The 18,116-nt window shown below is 48.4% G+C and overlaps 1 protein-coding gene across 1 annotated transcript in view; it reads left to right on the forward strand.

Annotated features, from left to right (window-relative positions):
* Positions 1-18,116, forward strand: part of LRRC20 (leucine rich repeat containing 20) — a 62,587-nt gene that overhangs the window by 24,844 nt on the left and 19,627 nt on the right. The window contains exons 3-4 of the mRNA XM_007167736.2: positions 8,595-8,744; positions 17,866-18,033. Coding sequence (XP_007167798.1) covers positions 8,595-8,744; positions 17,866-18,033 — 318 coding nt within the window. The remainder of the gene's footprint in view (positions 1-8,594; positions 8,745-17,865; positions 18,034-18,116) is intronic.

An 18,116-nucleotide genomic window follows, 5' to 3' on the forward strand; every position in this document is an offset into this window, starting at 1 on the left:
CGCTCCCTGCACAGGGCCCTGTCACCAGGTCCACCTCTCAGCAGGAACTGAGCAGGGGTCAGAGTTCTGTTTCTAAGGAACAACACAAGCTTGACTCAGCCCTCCTGACTTCCCGCAGAACGTTCTGTTTACTGCTTGGATTTTGCTTTTTCTGCCCTGTTTTCGCCCACCAGTTACTTTTCATTAGGCATTTGTTAGAATTTACGAGATAACCTTTAATGAAGGACCCATGCATTTTGAATTAAAGAGCTTCTTTATTAACATGAAGTACTATTCTAATTAGAGGTTTGGGGACATGCAGTTTGGCCTTGTGATAATAATTATGATTATGAGGATAATTATGCCTTGTGTTTATTACAGTGCCTTCCCCCCAAGGGTCTCTGTTCTCTACTATAGCTCAAGTGTCGGTGCCGGGGGCACTGAGGAAAGGCACACTTGAATCCAGCTGCCATCCAGATGTTGACAGAGGACCCTGTGTTAGTAACCCCAGCCCCTGATGGGGTCTGTGGGCGTGAACGCACCACCAAGTAGCATGAAATGATTCCTTCCTCTCTGGCGAGGCTCCAGAAAATTGCAGGAGGAGCCAAGGCTCAAAGGTGGAGCCCCAGAGGAAATGAAGGTTCTCTGGGCTTTTGCTCATGCCATGGCCTATGCCTGGGTTGCCGTCCCTCTTTCCTCTCTGATTCTAGTAACCTCTCATCCATCAGTGTGCAGCCTGAACCTAGGCGACCAATTGCCCTGAGTTGTCTGGGGCTAAAAGAGGGGTCCCCCAGGATGCAGGGCTTTTGGTACTAAAATTGGGAATGTCCCAGGCAAACCAAAACAAGTTGGTCACCCTACTGGAATCTTTGCATTCCGATTCTTTGCACTCTATCATCTCCCCCAAATGACCTTGGACAATTTACCTATCAACACAGTCCTTATTTTCCACCTGTGAGGGTAACTCATGATTAATACATAAACAGCGTCTGCTACTGTGCCTGTCACGTAGTCAGTACTCGTGATGCTAGCTATGCCTGTTTCTTTGAGTTGAATGAGAACTTTGAGATCACCCAGCCTCCGTCTGGTTCAGGAATCCTCTCAGTGGTGACCCTGCCTGATCACCCCATGACGCTGCACTTACTTCCTCACATGGAACCTTTTCCTTATGACTGCTGAACTAGCCCCCGTCCTGTCAGCTCTGAGGACCCATAGAGAATGGGACTCTCGGTGACATCCCATGGCTCTGGAGGATGACTTGCCTGTCTCCAGCCTGGGTCTTCTCTTCCCTGGGTAGGGTCCCCCTCTCCCTTAGTGGGACCTGGCCCCCAGCTACATCCTGGCTGTGTCTTCTGGAAGTCGTGCTGTCTGCCCTCATGAGCAGTGGACTTGGCTCAACCCTGGGGGCTTTTCTCTACTACACACAGGCATAGTGGGTATAGAAGTTGCCCATCCTTTGAATCAGACCTGGAGAAGAAGTTCCTGAGGACAAAAGGCTCATGGAGAAGGCTGCGGGGCCTCTGTCCCCAGATCGCAGGTGCTGAACTGGAAAGGCCTACAGGAGTTTGTAGCCAAGGCCCTGGTGTCCCATTGAGCTACTCAGCAGAGACTCCACTTTCTCTGGCCTAGAGACAACTGGGCACGTTCTTGACTCAGTGGGGCAGGATAGCAAAATGGTTAGTACCCCTGGCTGCCTGATCAGCCTAACCTGTATCCAAATCTTACTCCCCTACATTTAGCTGAATGACCTTGGGCAAGTCACTTACTTGCAGTTTCCTCATGTGTACAGAGAGGATAGTTCTGACAGCCTAGCTCACATGAAGTAGTGAGTGGTGCTATTTATGGTTATTATTATTATCCCCACCCCACCCAGGGAATGGACATGAAGTGTTTTGCTCCATCTGTACAGATGGGAAGGTGACTGGGCAAGGTCTGGGTACCTGGATCTCCATATTCTTGACCCAGGGACCATGGAGAGCTGTGCCGGAGATCACGGGCCTGTCCTCCCAGTTGGGATGGGAGTTCACAGTCAGTGTTAGTGGCTGGTGACGTGGCTTGGATGGGGGTGTTTGCATCACATCCCAGCAGGGCACTTTGTAGGAACCCTTGGGGGCCTTTGCCATCAGAGGCAGCCAGACTGTTCTGAGCAGGAGCTCCATGGTGCACACTCCTACCCGAACACCAGTCAAAGGATGGAGAGAACAGACGGAGTCCCCAAGAACAAAAAAATCATAGGGAAGCCACAGGGCACAATGCGGAACAGTGCCTGGCACACAGTAGGACCTCAGTAGCTATTTGTGGAAGATAAATGAAAGCAGCAGGTGTGGATGCATTTCGGGTACTCAGCCCCCTCCCCCCCACCCCAGATGCCGGGCCATGTGCTTCTGTGACTGTGTCGGTGGGCAAGTGAGGCCGCAGAGGCCATGTGTTGCTTGCACTGGGGACTGGGAGAGTGGGGTGGTGTACAGTTGGGATGGTGCGTGGGCAGCCCAGGTGGGAGGAACAAGGCTGTGGGCTGGGCGTTTCTGAGCTGATCTCCTCTGGAAGACAGCTGCTTTGAGGATCCTTGGAAATAACCTGAGTGGCGTTATGTCTCTTCGGCCTTCATTTTGAGCACTTTCTGTCCCCGCTTTGGGGAGCAGGGCACATTATATGATTCTTCAGTAGTGCCTGAGTGCTGAAAGTGCCAACTCATAACTTCTTCTTCAGTCCAGTACAGAGAGCTACTGTCTTTCTTTCATGGGTCTGCTTCTCTGTTTCTCAGATTGATGAGCTGCTGGCTTCAGTTTATCCTTGAACATGCCAGGTTATTTTTTTCCAATAAAAGCTATTTTTATGATACGTTTATTTTTCTATTTTAAAAGTAAAGTATCACCATATATACTTAAAATATTTTTATGCAGATAAATAGTGGTACTTATTTTGTACAAAATAAACAAACAGCAGGACTATAAATAGTAATAAATTGCTCAAATCCTTTGTAATAACCATTTAACATTCTGGTTATTTTCCTTTTGGTCTTCTTTCCCAGACATGTATACTTTTCTACATAGTTGGAATTACTGTGTGCACATAATTTTTATATTCTGCTTAAAGAAAACACCTAAATGCTATAACTTGAACTATTAAACAAGAAAAACAATGAACAGACATAGATTGATAATATTATTTAGGGAGCTCTACCAACACCTAGGGGGGTGATGGAGTGGGTGGAATGCCAGAACTCCAAATAGAAAAATAGCAAGAGACCTGAACAAGATTTTCCACCAGGGAAATAAAAATGGTTAATTAACCATGAAAGATAATCAGTCTCATGAAAGCAAGGGATACCATTTTCCCTGATCATATTAGCAAGGATTTTTTTAATGATCCTCTTACTTGTTGGCTAGAATATATGTAAATTGGTATAAATATCCTGGAAAGCAGTTTGGCAACACATATCAGTGGCTGTGTATTTATTTACTAATTATATTTTCTCCCTGGTGAATATCTATCATCTGGTGGCCTTTTTTTTTTTTTTTAATTTATTTATGGCTGTGTTGGGTCTTCGTTTCTGTGCGAGAGCTTTCTCTAGTTGTGGCAAGCGGGGGCCACTCTTCATCGCGGTGCGCGGGCCTCTCACTATCGCGGCCTCTCTTGTTGCGGAGCACAAGCTCCAGACGCGCAGGCTCAGTAATTGCGGCTCACGGGCCCAGTTGCTCTGCGGCATGTGGGATCCTCCCAGACCAGGGCACGAACCCGTGTCCCCTGCATTGGCAGGCAGACTCTCAACCACTGCGCCACCAGGGAAGCCCTGGTGGCCTTTTTAAAATTGAGTTATATTGAGTATTTAAAATAATCAAGATAACAACTTAGGTATCCTATTTATAGATCCTTTTTCACAATCTGTTGCTTGCCTTATTTTCTTCTAAGCATCCAGGTGTTTCATATTTTTTTATAGTTAGGTTTGTTGATCTGTTCCTTTGTGATTCTTCATGGCTCCTAGGTTGAGTAAGTGTTCCTCACTTAAGAGGTTGTATAAGTCTGTTTACTTCTGATTTTTTGATTTGATTTCAAAAAATATTTAAAGTGTAATTTTATCTAGTTTTTTTTTTTGATTCTTAGGTTAATTGAGAGTCTCTTTCTCTTATTTTCCCAATATTGTTAATTGGTTATTCTGACATCATTTATTAATCCTTCCCTTCCCTAATTTATTTGTGAGGCCTCCATTTTAGTGTTTATTAAACTATAACATACTATTTATGGACTGTATTTTCTGGACTATAGATCTGTATTTTCTTTCTATGTAGTTACTGTATTTTCTTTCTATGATCTATTTTTCCTATTACCCTCTGTTTTAATCAGTGCAGCCTTATAAAATTGGTTATCACTCCACCTTCTTCTCTTTTAGAGAGTCTTGCTTGCTTATTCCCCAGTTGAAATTTAAAACCATTTCATCAAGTTTAAAAAAAAAACTTTTTGGGCTTGGAGTAGGAATTGCATTAAACAATCTTTAAATTAACTTCTTTAAAAAATCACCGTTATTTCAATATTTTAACTTGTTGTCAACGAATGCTATATATCTCCATGTATAAACCCATTTTTATTTGTTTATTATTTTTTTATTTTTTTATTTTTTACTTAGTTTTTTGGCTGCATTGTGTCTTTGTTGCTGTGCGCAGGCTTTCTCTAGTTGCGGTGAGCGGGGGCTACTCTTTGTTGCGGTGCACGGGCTCTAGGTGCGCGGGCTTCAGTAGTTGCAGCATGTGGGCTCAGTAGTTGCAGCGTGTGGGCTCCGTAGTTGTGGCTCGCGGGCTCTAGCGCGCAGGCTGAGTAGTTGTGGCACACGGGCTTAGTTGCTCTGCGGCATGTGGGATCTTCCCAGACCAGGGATCAAATCTGTGTCCCCTGCATTGCCAGGCGGAGTCTCAACCACTGCGCCACCAGGGAAGTCCTCCCATTTATAAAAATATCTTTGTGAACTTTTCTACTTTTCTTTTTTTTAATCTTTTTTTAAAATAGATCTTTATTGGAGTATAATTGCTTCACAGTACCGTGTTAGTTTCCGTCACACAACAAAGTGAATCAGCCATATGCATACACATATCCTCATATTCCCTCCCTCTTGAGCCTCCCTCCCATCCTTCCTATCCCACCCCTCTAGGTCATTGCAAAGCACCGAGCCGATCTCCCTGTGCTATGCTGCTGCTTCCCACCAGCCAACTATTTTACATTCGGTAGTGTATGTATGTCGATGCTACTCTCACTTCGCCCCAGCTTCCCCCTCCCACCCCATGTCATCAAGTCCATTCTCTATGTCTACCTCTTTGTTCCTGCCCTACAACTAGGTTCATCAGTACCGTTTTTTTTCTTTTTTCTTTTTAGATTCCATTTATATGCGTTAGCATACGGTATTTGTTTTTCTCTTTCTGACGTACTTCACTCTGTATGACAGACTCTAGGTCCATCCACCTCACTACCTATTAGAGAAATGCAAATCAAAACTACAATGAGGTATCACCTCACACCGGTCAGAATGGCCATTATCAAAAAAGCTAGAAACAATAATTGCTGGAGGGGGTGTGGAGAAAAGGGAACCCTCCTACACTGTTGGTAGGAATGTAAATTGATACAGCCACTATGGGGAACAGTATGCAGGTTCCTTAAAAAACTAAAAATAGAACTACTTTTCTTAATATTGGTCAGATATATTTTCCATTATGATTATCTCTATATTTTATATTATATTGCTGTTTGGAATAGGATCCTAAAAGCTATATTTATTGCTGGCATATAGGCAATTCAATATTATTGAGTTTTGCACTTTTAATTAGCCACTTTGCTGAGATCTTTTTAATTTGTGTACTTTGTCAGATGACTGCTTTGTTGAGGTTATGCAGTCATCTCACATGCACATAATAATCATTTTGTCTGTTTCTAATGTTTATGCTTTCTATTTCTTTGGCCGGAACTTCTAAGACCATATTCAGGGACACCGATGATGGAAGGCATCCTTATTTTGCTCTTTGTTTTAAAGGGAAAGCTTCTGACATTTTCCTTGATGTTGTTCCTAGCAGGTCTGAGATCTGTTGCTTTTAGCCAAAGGGGCTGTTGTGATTCACAACCACAACAAGATTCCTTTCTAGACCTTTGTGCATCTGGCACAAAGCACTAGGGGGCTCATTGTTTGGAAGTGTTTGCTCTTTGAAGAATCCTCAGCTTGCCCCAAACTTCAAGCCTACAGAGATGGTCTGGTTCCAGCCCTTGATCTATTTTTACTGGAAGTCTGACCTCTGGGCATTCGTTCTTCCCGGCAGGACCTTGCACTCTCTTCTGCAAACCCCACTTGCTGATAATAAGAGCAGGTACCTGACGTTGGACTGGTACGCAGGGCTGGGGTCACCTAACATAGCCCTGGACCAGAGGAAACAGTAAAGACACTTCTTTTCTTTTCTTTTTGGCCACACCACGCGGCTTGTGGGATCTTAGTTCCCCGACCAGGGGTCGAACTCAAGCCCCCTGCAGTGGAAGCTCGGTGTCCTAACCATTGGGCCAACAGGGAATTCCCTAAAGACACTTCTTAACAGGATGTCCTACCCCTATGGTTCCTCAGTCTTTTGGACTTTTGCCCTTACCCCCACCTGTCCCCTTTCTTTCCTTAAACCGGCTTAATGAGGTCACCAGTAACCCTGCCCTGCCCTCCAAGCCTGGTGGACCTCTGCTGACACTGTGCTCTGGGGGTCTTCCCAGTCCAGTGGGAAAGCAGACACAAAAGGAGGTTAATACAATACAGGATGAAGAGGTCTCATTTATACCATATGAGACTCAGAGGCTGGAGCTTAGGGCTGTCAGGGAAGGCTTCGTGGAGGAGGTGACATTTGAGCTGGTATTAGAGCCAGAGTAGAAATTCTGTGAAGCAGATAAGGGAGAAGGGCTTCAATTTTGATTATTTCTATAGACTTTGCATTATTGGTGCTGTTCAGAATAGGATCTTTAGAAACTGTATTTTATTGCTGGCATATAGGAATATTATTGAATTTTGTATATTAATATTGGAACAATCTTCAAAGGCTTAGAGGTGCCTGGGGAAGCCCGGCCTCTTTGGGGAAAAGACAAGAGTTTGTTGAGAGATGGGGCAGTGCTGTCTGAGTTGGTGAGTGCTCCTGAACGGGGTTGCGGGGGCAATCACCAGTAATGGGGGTGATCCAGGAAGATTTCCAGAAGAGGTGGGATGGGAACTGGCCTTGAAGCATGGAGACGATTTGGGTAGGGTGGGAAGGGGAGAGCAAAGTGGAAGGTGAGTAGGGAAACAACATTTGTATTTAGCATTCCCACTACTTATCTGCCAGGCACTTGGTTAGTACATTGAGTACTTTTTATTATATTTACTTTTCCTGACAGCCTTGCTAGGTAGAAAACGATACCCCCATTTTTACAGATGAGAAAACTGAAGCTCAGGAAACTTAAGTGACTGAGATGAGCTGGACAGCCTAATCTCTGAGCCTCCATGCTTTCAGTGTCTCTCTGCTGCCATATATATGAAACAGGTTTATTGAGATATAATTCACATACCATACAGTTTAGGGTGTACAGTTCAGTGGTTTGAGTATATTCACAGAGCTGTGCAACTATTACCACATCCAATTTTAGAACATTTGCATTACTCCAACAAAGAAGCCCCTCACCCCTTAGTTGCCATCCCTCAATACCCCCAGCCCTAGGTAACCACTAGTCTACTTCCTGTCTCTGTACATTTGCCTGTTCTGGACATTTCATATAAATGGCCTCATACAATGTATTGTCCTTGGTGACTGGCTTCTTTCACTTACCATAACGTTTTCAAGGCCTGTCTATGTTGTAGTATATATTGATACTTCATTTCTTTTTATTGCCAAGCAATATTCCTTTTTATGGATATAAACATTTTGCTTATCCATTCGTCTGTGGGTGGACACATGGGTTGTTTCCACTTTTTGGCTATTACGAATAATGCTGCTGTGAACATTCATGTGTACTGTTTTGTGTGGACACATGGTTTCATTTTTCCCAGGTATATACCCAGGAGTGGAATTGCTGGGTCATACAATAACTAGGTTTAACCATTCGAGGAACTGCCAGACTGTTCTCCACAGAGGCTTCCCTGCTACCTCTTAGACAGACCTGTCTTCAGAGTGACAGGATGGGGAAGAAGGTCAAACCACAAAGTCTGTGTGAATTGCCTGTTTTCAAAGAAGTAGACTATTATAAAGTATTCTTAAGACCCTGGCTTCGCCGTTGAGTCTGATGATCCTGGAGGGGCTTGTGGATCCTTCAGGGCCTCAAGCACACGGCTGTGAGTGCTGGTCATCAGAGCTCTGTCTTTTGCATTCCAGCTAGCACGCTGTGCTGTTAGAGAAGGTGTAGAATAAGCCGTTAGGTTCAGTGTGTGAGACTGGGACACAGTGTGTGTGTCCCAGTGTGATGAATGGTGATGAAGGCTCTTGGAGGAGGGACGGCAGGGTCTTGAGCCTGGCACAGGGAAGACAGGTAGGAGACAGAGGAGGCCGGGAGGAGAGACAGGGTCGGGTCTGTGGGGTTTGGGGCAAGTCCATGGGCAGCTGTGGCTGCTAACTCTGGTCTTTGTCCTTTGGCTGCAGACCTGGCCGAGTGCAAGCTGGTTTCCTTCCCCATCGGCATCTACAAGATCCTGCGAAATGTCACCGACCAGATCCACCTCATCACGCTGGCCAACAACGAGCTCAAGTCCCTCACCAGCAAGTTCATGACCACGTTCCGTCAGCTCCAAGGTAGGCCCTGGTCAGCTGAGGCCAGGAGGGCATGCTGACCCTCATCCCTCAGGCTCCGACCCTGTCTGGGGAATGTCACCAGGGCTAGTCCCCAGTCAGCTAGTCTCAGGAGATCATTCCCAAGGGGAGGCTCTAAGGGTGGACCTGTGTTCTCTGGAAATCTCTAAGTGCCACTCCTGCCTCTAGCTGACTGTGAATCAGATTGACTCATGGTCAAGGGTGTGGGTCCCGGAGTGATTCTCTTGTTTTGAACAGACCAGTAGGGTATTTGGGGTCCTGCAGCTCAGGAGTAGTTATTTTTCAGTAGACTTGTACGAGCCCCCTTCTGACCGCCATGCCCCAACCCCCCTGCAACCTAGCATTGTTCTCCCATGTTGCTTTCTCAGTTCAGGAGTGACAGACGCCAGGGCTGTTGTTTCCTGTGCTGTGCACACGTACAGCAAGCAGACACGGGTGCTCGGCAGGGAGGTGGGCAGGAGGCTGGCAGGTTGAAATGGCTCCTCCAGGTAGACAAGCAGGCGGCAGTGCCCGCTCTCCACTCTCCAGGTAGCCCCTCCATCCTTCTGCAAGAGTCCACTGCCACTCAGTGACCCGTGGGATGGAGTTGCAGCCTGGGCGCTTGGTGTGTGTTCATGAAATGGTGGGGTGGGAGAATTGGGGAGGGCACAGGGGGCACAGGAGAAGTGATTCCTGCCTTCTGGAATTCTCTATCTGATAGGGGCATGAAAGGAGTCTAAGAGCCTGTTTAGAGAAACCAATACGTAAAATGCTGATGGAACCTGCGGGACTTGAGGAGCATATTTCATGCAGCTTCCCACAGGAGGTGCGAGCGCTGGGCGGAGTCAGGAGGGGAGTGGGGAGGGGTGAATTGGCAGACCCAGTCCAGGGAGAGGAAGCGGCTCGGACAGCGGCTCAGGAGGGAGCTACAGGCGGGACCTAGACTGGGCGCAAACACCAGGGCAAGCAAGAGGGATTGGTCTGTGTTGTCGGTTCTGACCGAAGCTCACAAAGCTCATTGCGTTCGTGCCTAAAAAGCTAAAGTGCTTATGTTGGGGGTGGAGGGGATCCCAGGGCAAGACGTGTTTCCCCAGCGGCACCTGTGGGTGCTTTTGACCAGGCCCACTTTTCCCGTCCTTCTTTTTCTGGTGGCTGCTTTTTTTTTTTTTTAATTTATTAATTTATTTATTTATATTTTTGGCTGTGTTGGGTCTTCGTTTCTGTGTGAGGACTTTCTCTAGTTGCAGCAAGCGGGGGCCACTCTTCATCGCGGTGCGCCGGCCTCTCTTGTTGCGGAGCACAGGCTCCAGACACGCAGGCTCAGTAATTGTGGCTCACGGGCCTAGTCGCTCCGCGGCATGTGGGATCCTCCCAGACCAGGGCTCGAACCCGTGTCCCCTGCATTAGCAGGCAGATTCTCAACCACTGCGCCACCAGGGAAGCCCGGTGGCTGCTTCTTTACACAGGTGAGACGGGTCCTCCCAGCTGCCGGGGCCCTTGGACCAGCAGCTCTCGGCCTGGCTGAAATTAGAATTAACTGAGGAGTTTTTCTACAAACAGCATTGCCTTGGCTCTACCCCAAGACCAGTTGAATCAGAATGTCTGGGTGTGGGCCTGGGCCTAGGCATCTGTTAACATCAATATCAGTCGTTCTAAAGTGCCGGCAGTCAAGATCGAGACCATAGTTCAGGGGTTATAAACACCAACGCCTAAGAGATTAGCATGTAGGTAATGAGTGACTCAGATTGGGCATGGGACAAGAGGGAGTGGTGGGGACTGTGGCCCCTGGTACGTGCCCTACTCAGCTTCTGGCAGACGTGCCACGGGTTTGTTCTGATAGTTTTATTCAGTTGAAGCTGGAAAGGTGGATATTTATGTGAATTTTATCCATTTTTACTTAATTTTTATTTTAATCTGGAAGCCAATAGAACACATTTTGCAAGCTAGACTTAGCCTGTGGGCCACCAGTTAGGAGAATCTCCCATAAAACATTAGAGCTGTCACTGCCATCTCACCTCACGGGTGGAGAAGGAAGGTCAGGGCGAGAAGGCACTTGTCCAGGCTGTCAGAGCCGTACACCCAGGTCACCCACCCTGCAGCCAGGGCTACCTTTCCAGGCCACCTGCATGAGCCCAAGGACCTGGAGAGGACTTGACATGGCAGTGCCTTGTGGGATAAGTAAGTAAGCCGTCTCCGGGGACACAGCAGCAAGTGTGGGAGAAACACACTTAGGGCCCCTGGATTCGTGATGCATCATGATACCCTTCCATCAGAAGTCTGTTGAAGAATGCCGTTTGAACCCCCTCCTGTGCTCTGGTGGCTCCTGGCTCCCCCCACGCCACCTCCGATTACAAAGGCAAGGCTGCTATGTGCCCAGTAATTGGATTTCACAGAGGCAGCCGTGGACGAGGGTTGGTGACCAGGCAGGGAGGGGCTGGAGCTGAGAGACCCACCTGGCTCTGGACCCCAGCCTTTGTTGTGGTTTCTCTTTCACGTAAAAAAACCCTCTCCTTTTATGTGTGAAGAGGAGACTTGAATAGGCTGTGCTGGGCTCCGCACTGGCTGCTAGCGTTGTCTTCTGGATTCTTGACAGAGCGGGTGGGCTGCCTGGGTGCTGGGGAGAGAGCCACCTGCTTGCTCCCTGCCTGCCAAGTTGTCTCCTGTGGGTACCCTGGGGACTTTCTGCTGCTGGGGTCACAGCCGCCTCAGAGTTGGGTGGTCTTTAAATGATGACATCCCCTTGATATCCTTCACCCGTCTTATGGCGGGAAAATGGAATCTGTCGGAAGGGCATATCGGTTCTGCGGAGAGTGGATCCTGAGGTCTGGCTGTGGCTCCCCTGGCCCCTCTCCTCCTGGGTTCCCATCTCCCCACTTCCTCCGGATGCAAGTCGTTCAGCTCTTCCTACTGAGTGTGTCCTGGGCCTGCCAGGCCAGAGGTGTGTAAGACACACCTGCAGAAACAGACAAAGACCACCCAAATGAGAACCAGCAGAGGCCGTTCATTCAGAGTTTGCTCTAGCCAGGGAGTCCGCCACTGTCACTTGCATTTGGCAGAGACTCAAAGGCAGGCAGAGGAATGGGAAAGCTTCGTAGTGGATGAAAGGGAGAAGGCTTCAGGTGGGCCTGATGGCAGGCTATTGGCCTGGGGAAGCTGGAGGCGGGCGGGCCAGCCAGCAGCAGGGCGTCCTATGGGATTGGTTAGGATGCGCATCTGGCTGTCTCTGGTTGGTCCTGAGTGGGATGTTGGGACAAAAATTTAGGGAAACTGTCAGTTAGTGATCAAGTCCCAGCCATTTGGGGCCAACTGTTACAGGGGGTATTCTTTGGCTTCCAGGATTTTCGATGGAGATAGTAGTCTGACGTCCTACAAGCCTGACTTACAGAAGACTAGCTTCCTGGGCTGGCTGCTTTACTAATGGTTTGTTTTCTTGGGCAGGATGCTTCAGGTTATGAGTCCCAGTTCTATTTTTATACTTGGTCTGGCCATTGTCTGTGTGTATATTCAGTCTCTCACAGCCTGCCTTTCAACTCAATTCATTAGTTCATCCTGAGCGTCTGTTTAAGCCTGGCGTGAGCATGAACAGGTAATAACAGGAAAGCCCAAATTGGCTGGGCATTTAACCCCCACCAGCTGCACACTGAGGGTTTTACACACATCATCTCATCTAATCCTCATAGCACCGACGTCTGGGAAGGATAAGGAAACCAAGACCTAGACCTGGTCCTTGAGGAGCCCACAGTCTCTCAGGGAGGCAGGTGTAGGAGCAGACAACCACTTTATAATGTGAGGGCACATTTACTCAAAGTCTGGTGACTCTGTGAGGTCAGTCCTCTTATTATCTTTGTTTTACATGAGGAAACTGCAGCACAGAGAGCTTAAGTAACTTGCCTGAGGTCACACAGTGAGAGAGAATAGGGTCAGGACTGGGGGTCCAGATCCAGAGCTCCTTTACAAACTACTAATGGGAGTGAAGTGTACGCACACTTTTGCAACTTGCCCCTTTTACTTAGCAATATATTTTAGGAACTGGTTCACGTTGGTAGAGTGAGAGCCACCTATCCTTTTCATGGGGGCAGAATGGCTAGCACTTCATTTTAGTCTGTCCCAGACTCCTCGGTTAGAAGAGTTTTCTCACCCCTTCCCTCTGTCCACCCAAGGAGTGGATGTGGCTTTCGGAAACTTCACTTCTTTCCCCTCTGTTCCCCGTGGGCAGCAACTGTCTCTGTGTGAAGAGCCTGCAGTGCTGAGTATGGGCCACTTGAAGGACAATTATTGTTCCACGTGACCCACTGACTCTGCCCTGCAGGAGGGCCCTTGCAGGTGGGAAAGTAATTGCTCATTGATGCAGTGTCGCAGCCAAGGTGCTGATTGACCCTCAGTGGGCAGGTATTTTTGGAGTTGGCACATTCCTTTGCTACCAGGCTGCGTAATTACTGCAGGCCAGCCTCATCTGTCCCTTAATGTAATCAGCTGGCCTTGTCTCTCCGCTGGGGTCAGTCTGAGGCCTCTGAGTCAGCCCTGACAATTGTCCAAGATAAGGATGATGAGGAAGTAATAAGGGGAACTTGGGGAAGGAGAGATCCATTTAGCAGGCTCCAGAAACCACAGTTCAGAAGGGATAATAAATAAGGGGATGTCATGCCTGGCTGCTCTCAGGCTGGGGACAGTCCTGGGAGTGGGATGGAGTAAGGTCTTCTCCCAGAGACCCTGTCCATCCTGGGAGCCTAGGTTGTTTGACTCTGAACCTTGGTGTAAGAGGGCAGGAAGAAACATCTGGAGCTCCCCTAATACAGCCACACACAACCCCCTCCACCCTGCGACAAGAGGGCAGTGAGACCCTGGGCATAATTGTGAAAGTCTGATTGACTTTCCTCCAAGCCATATGTCCCAGCGGCATCTACCTTCTCTTATTTTATCTTTTGATTCCTGCCTTTAATGATAGCTTTCAGGCTTTTTTTCCACAAAAAGCTCCATAATCCCGTAATTAAGTCTCATGGATCTTGTACCCCTCTAACAGAAACAGTGCTTTTACTTTTCAAAGATTATCCTTTTCATGTTCAAGCATAGGGCTGAGCGTGTAGTAGGTGCTTAATACATATCTGTATCGTGCAGCACATCCTGCTTTTCACGACACTCTCAACTCATTCTCACAGCCCTGCTGTAAATGGGCAGGGAGGACCTTCTCGTGGAGGCTGTCCAGGGAGAGGATGGGCCCAAGGACACATGATGAGTTAGATCAGAACCAGGTCGTCCTGGTTTTTCCCCCATCATTCATTCACCACTAAATAAGCAGGGATTTGCTGAGTATCTACTCCGAGGACAGGTGCTGCAGGGATTAGAGGTGCAAAACCGGAAAAAGCAGGTGGCCGGCATGGCCCACTTCTCTTGGGGAGGCTGGCTGGGGTTCACATCCTGGTTTGGAGGTTGGGAGAGGAAGGTCAGATTAACTGGGGGAGAGGTTGGGGTTTGTGTGACCTTAGGCAAGTTATTTCATCTCTCTGTAAGTTGGAGGTAATGGGTTATAGTAAAATTAAAATGATGATTGCGTGTAAACTCCAGAGAACAAGCACCTGGAGCATAGTGCCGCTCATTAGATGTTAGCCATTATTATTCGGTTTTGGTCTAAGCCCCAGACCCAGCGCGGCTGGGTATCGGTTGACACTGCCTTTCCAGAGCAGATCTGGGCTCCCTTTGAAGCTCAGTAATGGAAAGCTCTCCCTTCCTTCCCAATTTCAACACGGCCCCTCTGATTACCCTAATGCAGTCAAGGAGCTGAACACCAAGGGTGCAAGCCCTGCCTGCCCAGCCATGACTCCGTCTGCGCCTTTTGCTTCTCAGAAGTGCTTCTGAGCTGGGGAAGAGGCCGCCTTTCACGCAGATTCAGCTCCTCCTCCTTGCAGCTGAGCATCTCCTTAGAGCCTGCTGCTGAAGAAGGGCTGGACTTCCGAGAGCAGCCTTCCCTGGGAAACGAGATGCTGGGCAGGGGCATGATTTTGTATCCGCAAGTCTCAGTCTTGAGAGTAGTGATCTCCAGAGAAGGATACACAAAGCAATGACTTGGAAAGCTGCCTCAGCTTTACTGAGTAAAAAAAGCAGTTCTCAAAAGAGTATATAGTCTATGATTCCATTTGGTTTTTAAAAACAATATCGGTCCATCCATCCATCCATAAGCATGTACATAGAAAAATATAGAAGAATGAATACCAAACAACAATGGTTCTGGGTGGGGGGAAACACGCAGGATTTTCATTTTCCTGTGTTCCATATTTTTGTGATGTCTCTGTTTTTACAGTGAGCATGCATTGCTTTTGTAAGTAGAAAATGCATTTAAAGCGAAACAAACTGCATCAGTCAGGATAGGCCAGTTTTACATTAGGAACAAATAATTTCAAATCTCAGTGGCTTCAAAAAACAAAATCTTGTATTTACGGTTGGGATAGTGTTGGGTTTCTGTTATGGTTATTGGCACTGTTCACGTGCCTGAGGGCTAGGCGACCTGCTGCCTTCAGTGGTGATGGAGGACTGGACCTGAATTTTCTCAAACAGATAACTCAGCACAAACAAGGCCCAGGAGGGCTATGCACAGAGTGGGGAAAATATTAAATCAGTGAAAACAAAAATCTCCCTTGGTGATAACAAATTTCGGCAAAAGCATCTAATTTTAAGCAGTGCATCTTTCTGAAGCTTCTCCAAGACAAACCAGCTGCAAACATTGTCCATGGTAGCTAGCTGAGCAGCCTTGTGTGTGTCAGGGTGTGGAGAATCAGTAAGTGGCATGGATAAAATTGCGGACCTGGGAGCCACACTGGCCTGAGGTCAGAACCTGGCTCTGCCATTTCTAATGTCCTGATCTGTAAAACGGGATCCATTCTATGCAACTTCAGTGGGTCATCGTAAGGATTAAGTTGAGGTAAAACATGGTTAAACACTGAAAAGAGGGTACTAGCGTGTGGTGAGTGCTCAAGAGGGTTTGCTCTCTCTGTCATTCTGTAGCAGGTCCCCCGCGTAGTCGTGTCCAGACCCTGCCTGCTCCTCCCGAGAACACTGACCTGAGGAATCCAGACAGAGCTTGTCAGGAGGATCCACTGTACTTTTGGGATGGACCACCTAGTGAGCAAGTAGTCTGTAATGTGATAGGAGTGAAAGTTGCCCTTTTCCAGAATGGGGTCCAACCAGATGGAATCAAGCTGGAAAGTCATGAGGGGCAAAAGAGCTCCGGAAGAAGAGTCCGCTGTTCAGAGTGGTTCTTGAGCAAATACTTCTGGAGCAGGAATGCCTTGTTTGGCTTGGACTTTTAATTAACCTCACTGGGCAAGGGAGCAATCTTGGCTTTCTGACACGTGTCAGAAGGTAGTGAGTTGACGCTGGTTTGTAAAGCTTGGAAGATTAAGTCTCCCATGGGTCCGTCAGGCTCTGAGCCTGGGCAGAAAGGGTCCCTGCCCTCCTGCTTCTCCCTCAGCCCTGAGAGGAGTGGATGTGATCATACAGAAACCTCGGGATAATGTTCATTGTAGCCTCACACAAGGGCAGGAGATTTGCAGAGCCTTTGAGTCATGAATGCAGTAAGACAGAGACATATAGAAAAGCTATTGAACAGCAGGGAAAGAAACCTGGGAGGCCACACTGAGCTTTCATTAAAATGATAGCAGTTAGATGAAAAGCTTTTCGGTTTCCCAACTGTGGAGATGCCCCCCGGCTGATTCCAGGCACATCTCCCCAGCAAGATGTGCAGACTGGGCTTCACATGGAAGTGTTTTCGGCCTCCTCCAGAGACTCTGCTTCCTGAAGGTTCCACCCAGCCCTGCCCTGATGTTGGTGTCTGGATGGACCCCTCCCCAGCCCCACTTCCCTGAGGAAATGGGACTGTCATTCCATTCCCCACTTCCCTCCCTTATCTGTGAATCTCAGGGAACATGGGGAACTGCTAGGTGTGTGTGCCCTGGGGCAGGTTACTTGACCTCTGTGAGCCTCAGTGTTCTCATCCGTAAATTGGGAGAGAAATTTGTTGGGAGGATTATATGAGATTTCATGAACGACTAATACATTGCCTGGGACATAGCATCACTCGTTAAATATTCACACCTGCCTCTCCTGTTGCCTCTGTCACCAGCCCCTTTGTCCCATGTTTTGTGACCAGCATCGAGTCATCCAGGTCATCCCAATCCTGGCTTCCCTGCCACTTGGTGGTGTGATCTTGGGCAAATTGCTTAACCTCTCTGAGCCACCATTTCTGGTTCTGTCAGATGGAGCAGAATAAGACAAATCTTGCAGAGCTGTTCTGAGGATCAGATGAGACACTTAGCATCAGCTCCTGGCAGTGTGTGGGACTCAGAGTAGGCCCCCCCCAAAAAGAAAAAGAGAGCTCTTGTTACTACTTCTTTATGGGGTGCAGAACCATGCAGGAGTCCAGCAAGATGATGTTGTGTGACTTCTCCTGTGATGTGTCTCTTTGCTCGAGATCATCCCAGAGGACGTTCCAGGGTAGCCAGGGCACAGACCCAGGTGTGAGTGCTGGACCTGCAGGAGCAGAGAGCTGCAGGGGCCTGATCACAAAGGGCCTTGATTGCCTAGGGAGGAGGCCTTGGGGAGCCACTGAAGGTTTGTGAGCTCAGGGCTGCGCTCATGAGGTTAAATAGGTCCCACTGTGCAGCGTTGATTGGAGAGGGGCTGGAGGCAGGAAGCCAGGGAGGAGGCTGCCAGAGTGGTCCAGGTCAGAGGGACCGCTTCTGTCCTAAGGATGTGTTTGGGGGGAACAAAATCGAGAGGCAAGCCTGATTGAGCTGCAGTAAGGAAAGCCTCTCTGGTCATTCTGGATGCCTCAGTTCAAGGATGTGAACCAGCCTAAACCAGCCTTAGGAATGACCCCAGATGTGCCACCCTGAGCAGGGGTGAGCGACCTCTGCTGGGCAGAGCCTTCCATTCGAAAGCCAACAGCAGGGAGCCCAGCTGGAATGATGGGTGGCAGTGGTAGGGGTTACCCCTCCTTTTGCATTAATATGGAGTTCGCCCCTTGGGGGGCTTCCTTCCTTGCCGCCTTCCTGGCCCAGGAGGCCAGCAGTCACTGTGACCTCTGGGTTGCTCCCCTTCCCCCTCTCCTTAACTCTTCCTCCCCACCTGGCAGAGCTCCACCTGGAAGGGAACTTCCTGCAGGACCTCCCCAACGAGGTCAGCACCCTACGGCACCTCAAGGCCATCGACCTGTCCCGGAACCAGTTCCACGACTTCCCTGAGCAGCTCACCACCCTGCCTGCACTGGAGACCATCAATCTGGAGGAGAACGAGATCGTGGGTGAGTGGACCCAGCCCACCAGGCCCCTCACCTCCCTGTATCTACAGAGCCTCCCCTGAGCTCCCTTTCCTGAGTGAGGTTCA

Source organism: Balaenoptera acutorostrata, chromosome 16 (assembly GCF_949987535.1).
Source record: "Balaenoptera acutorostrata chromosome 16, mBalAcu1.1, whole genome shotgun sequence".
Taxonomy (NCBI): domain Eukaryota; kingdom Metazoa; phylum Chordata; class Mammalia; order Artiodactyla; family Balaenopteridae; genus Balaenoptera; species Balaenoptera acutorostrata.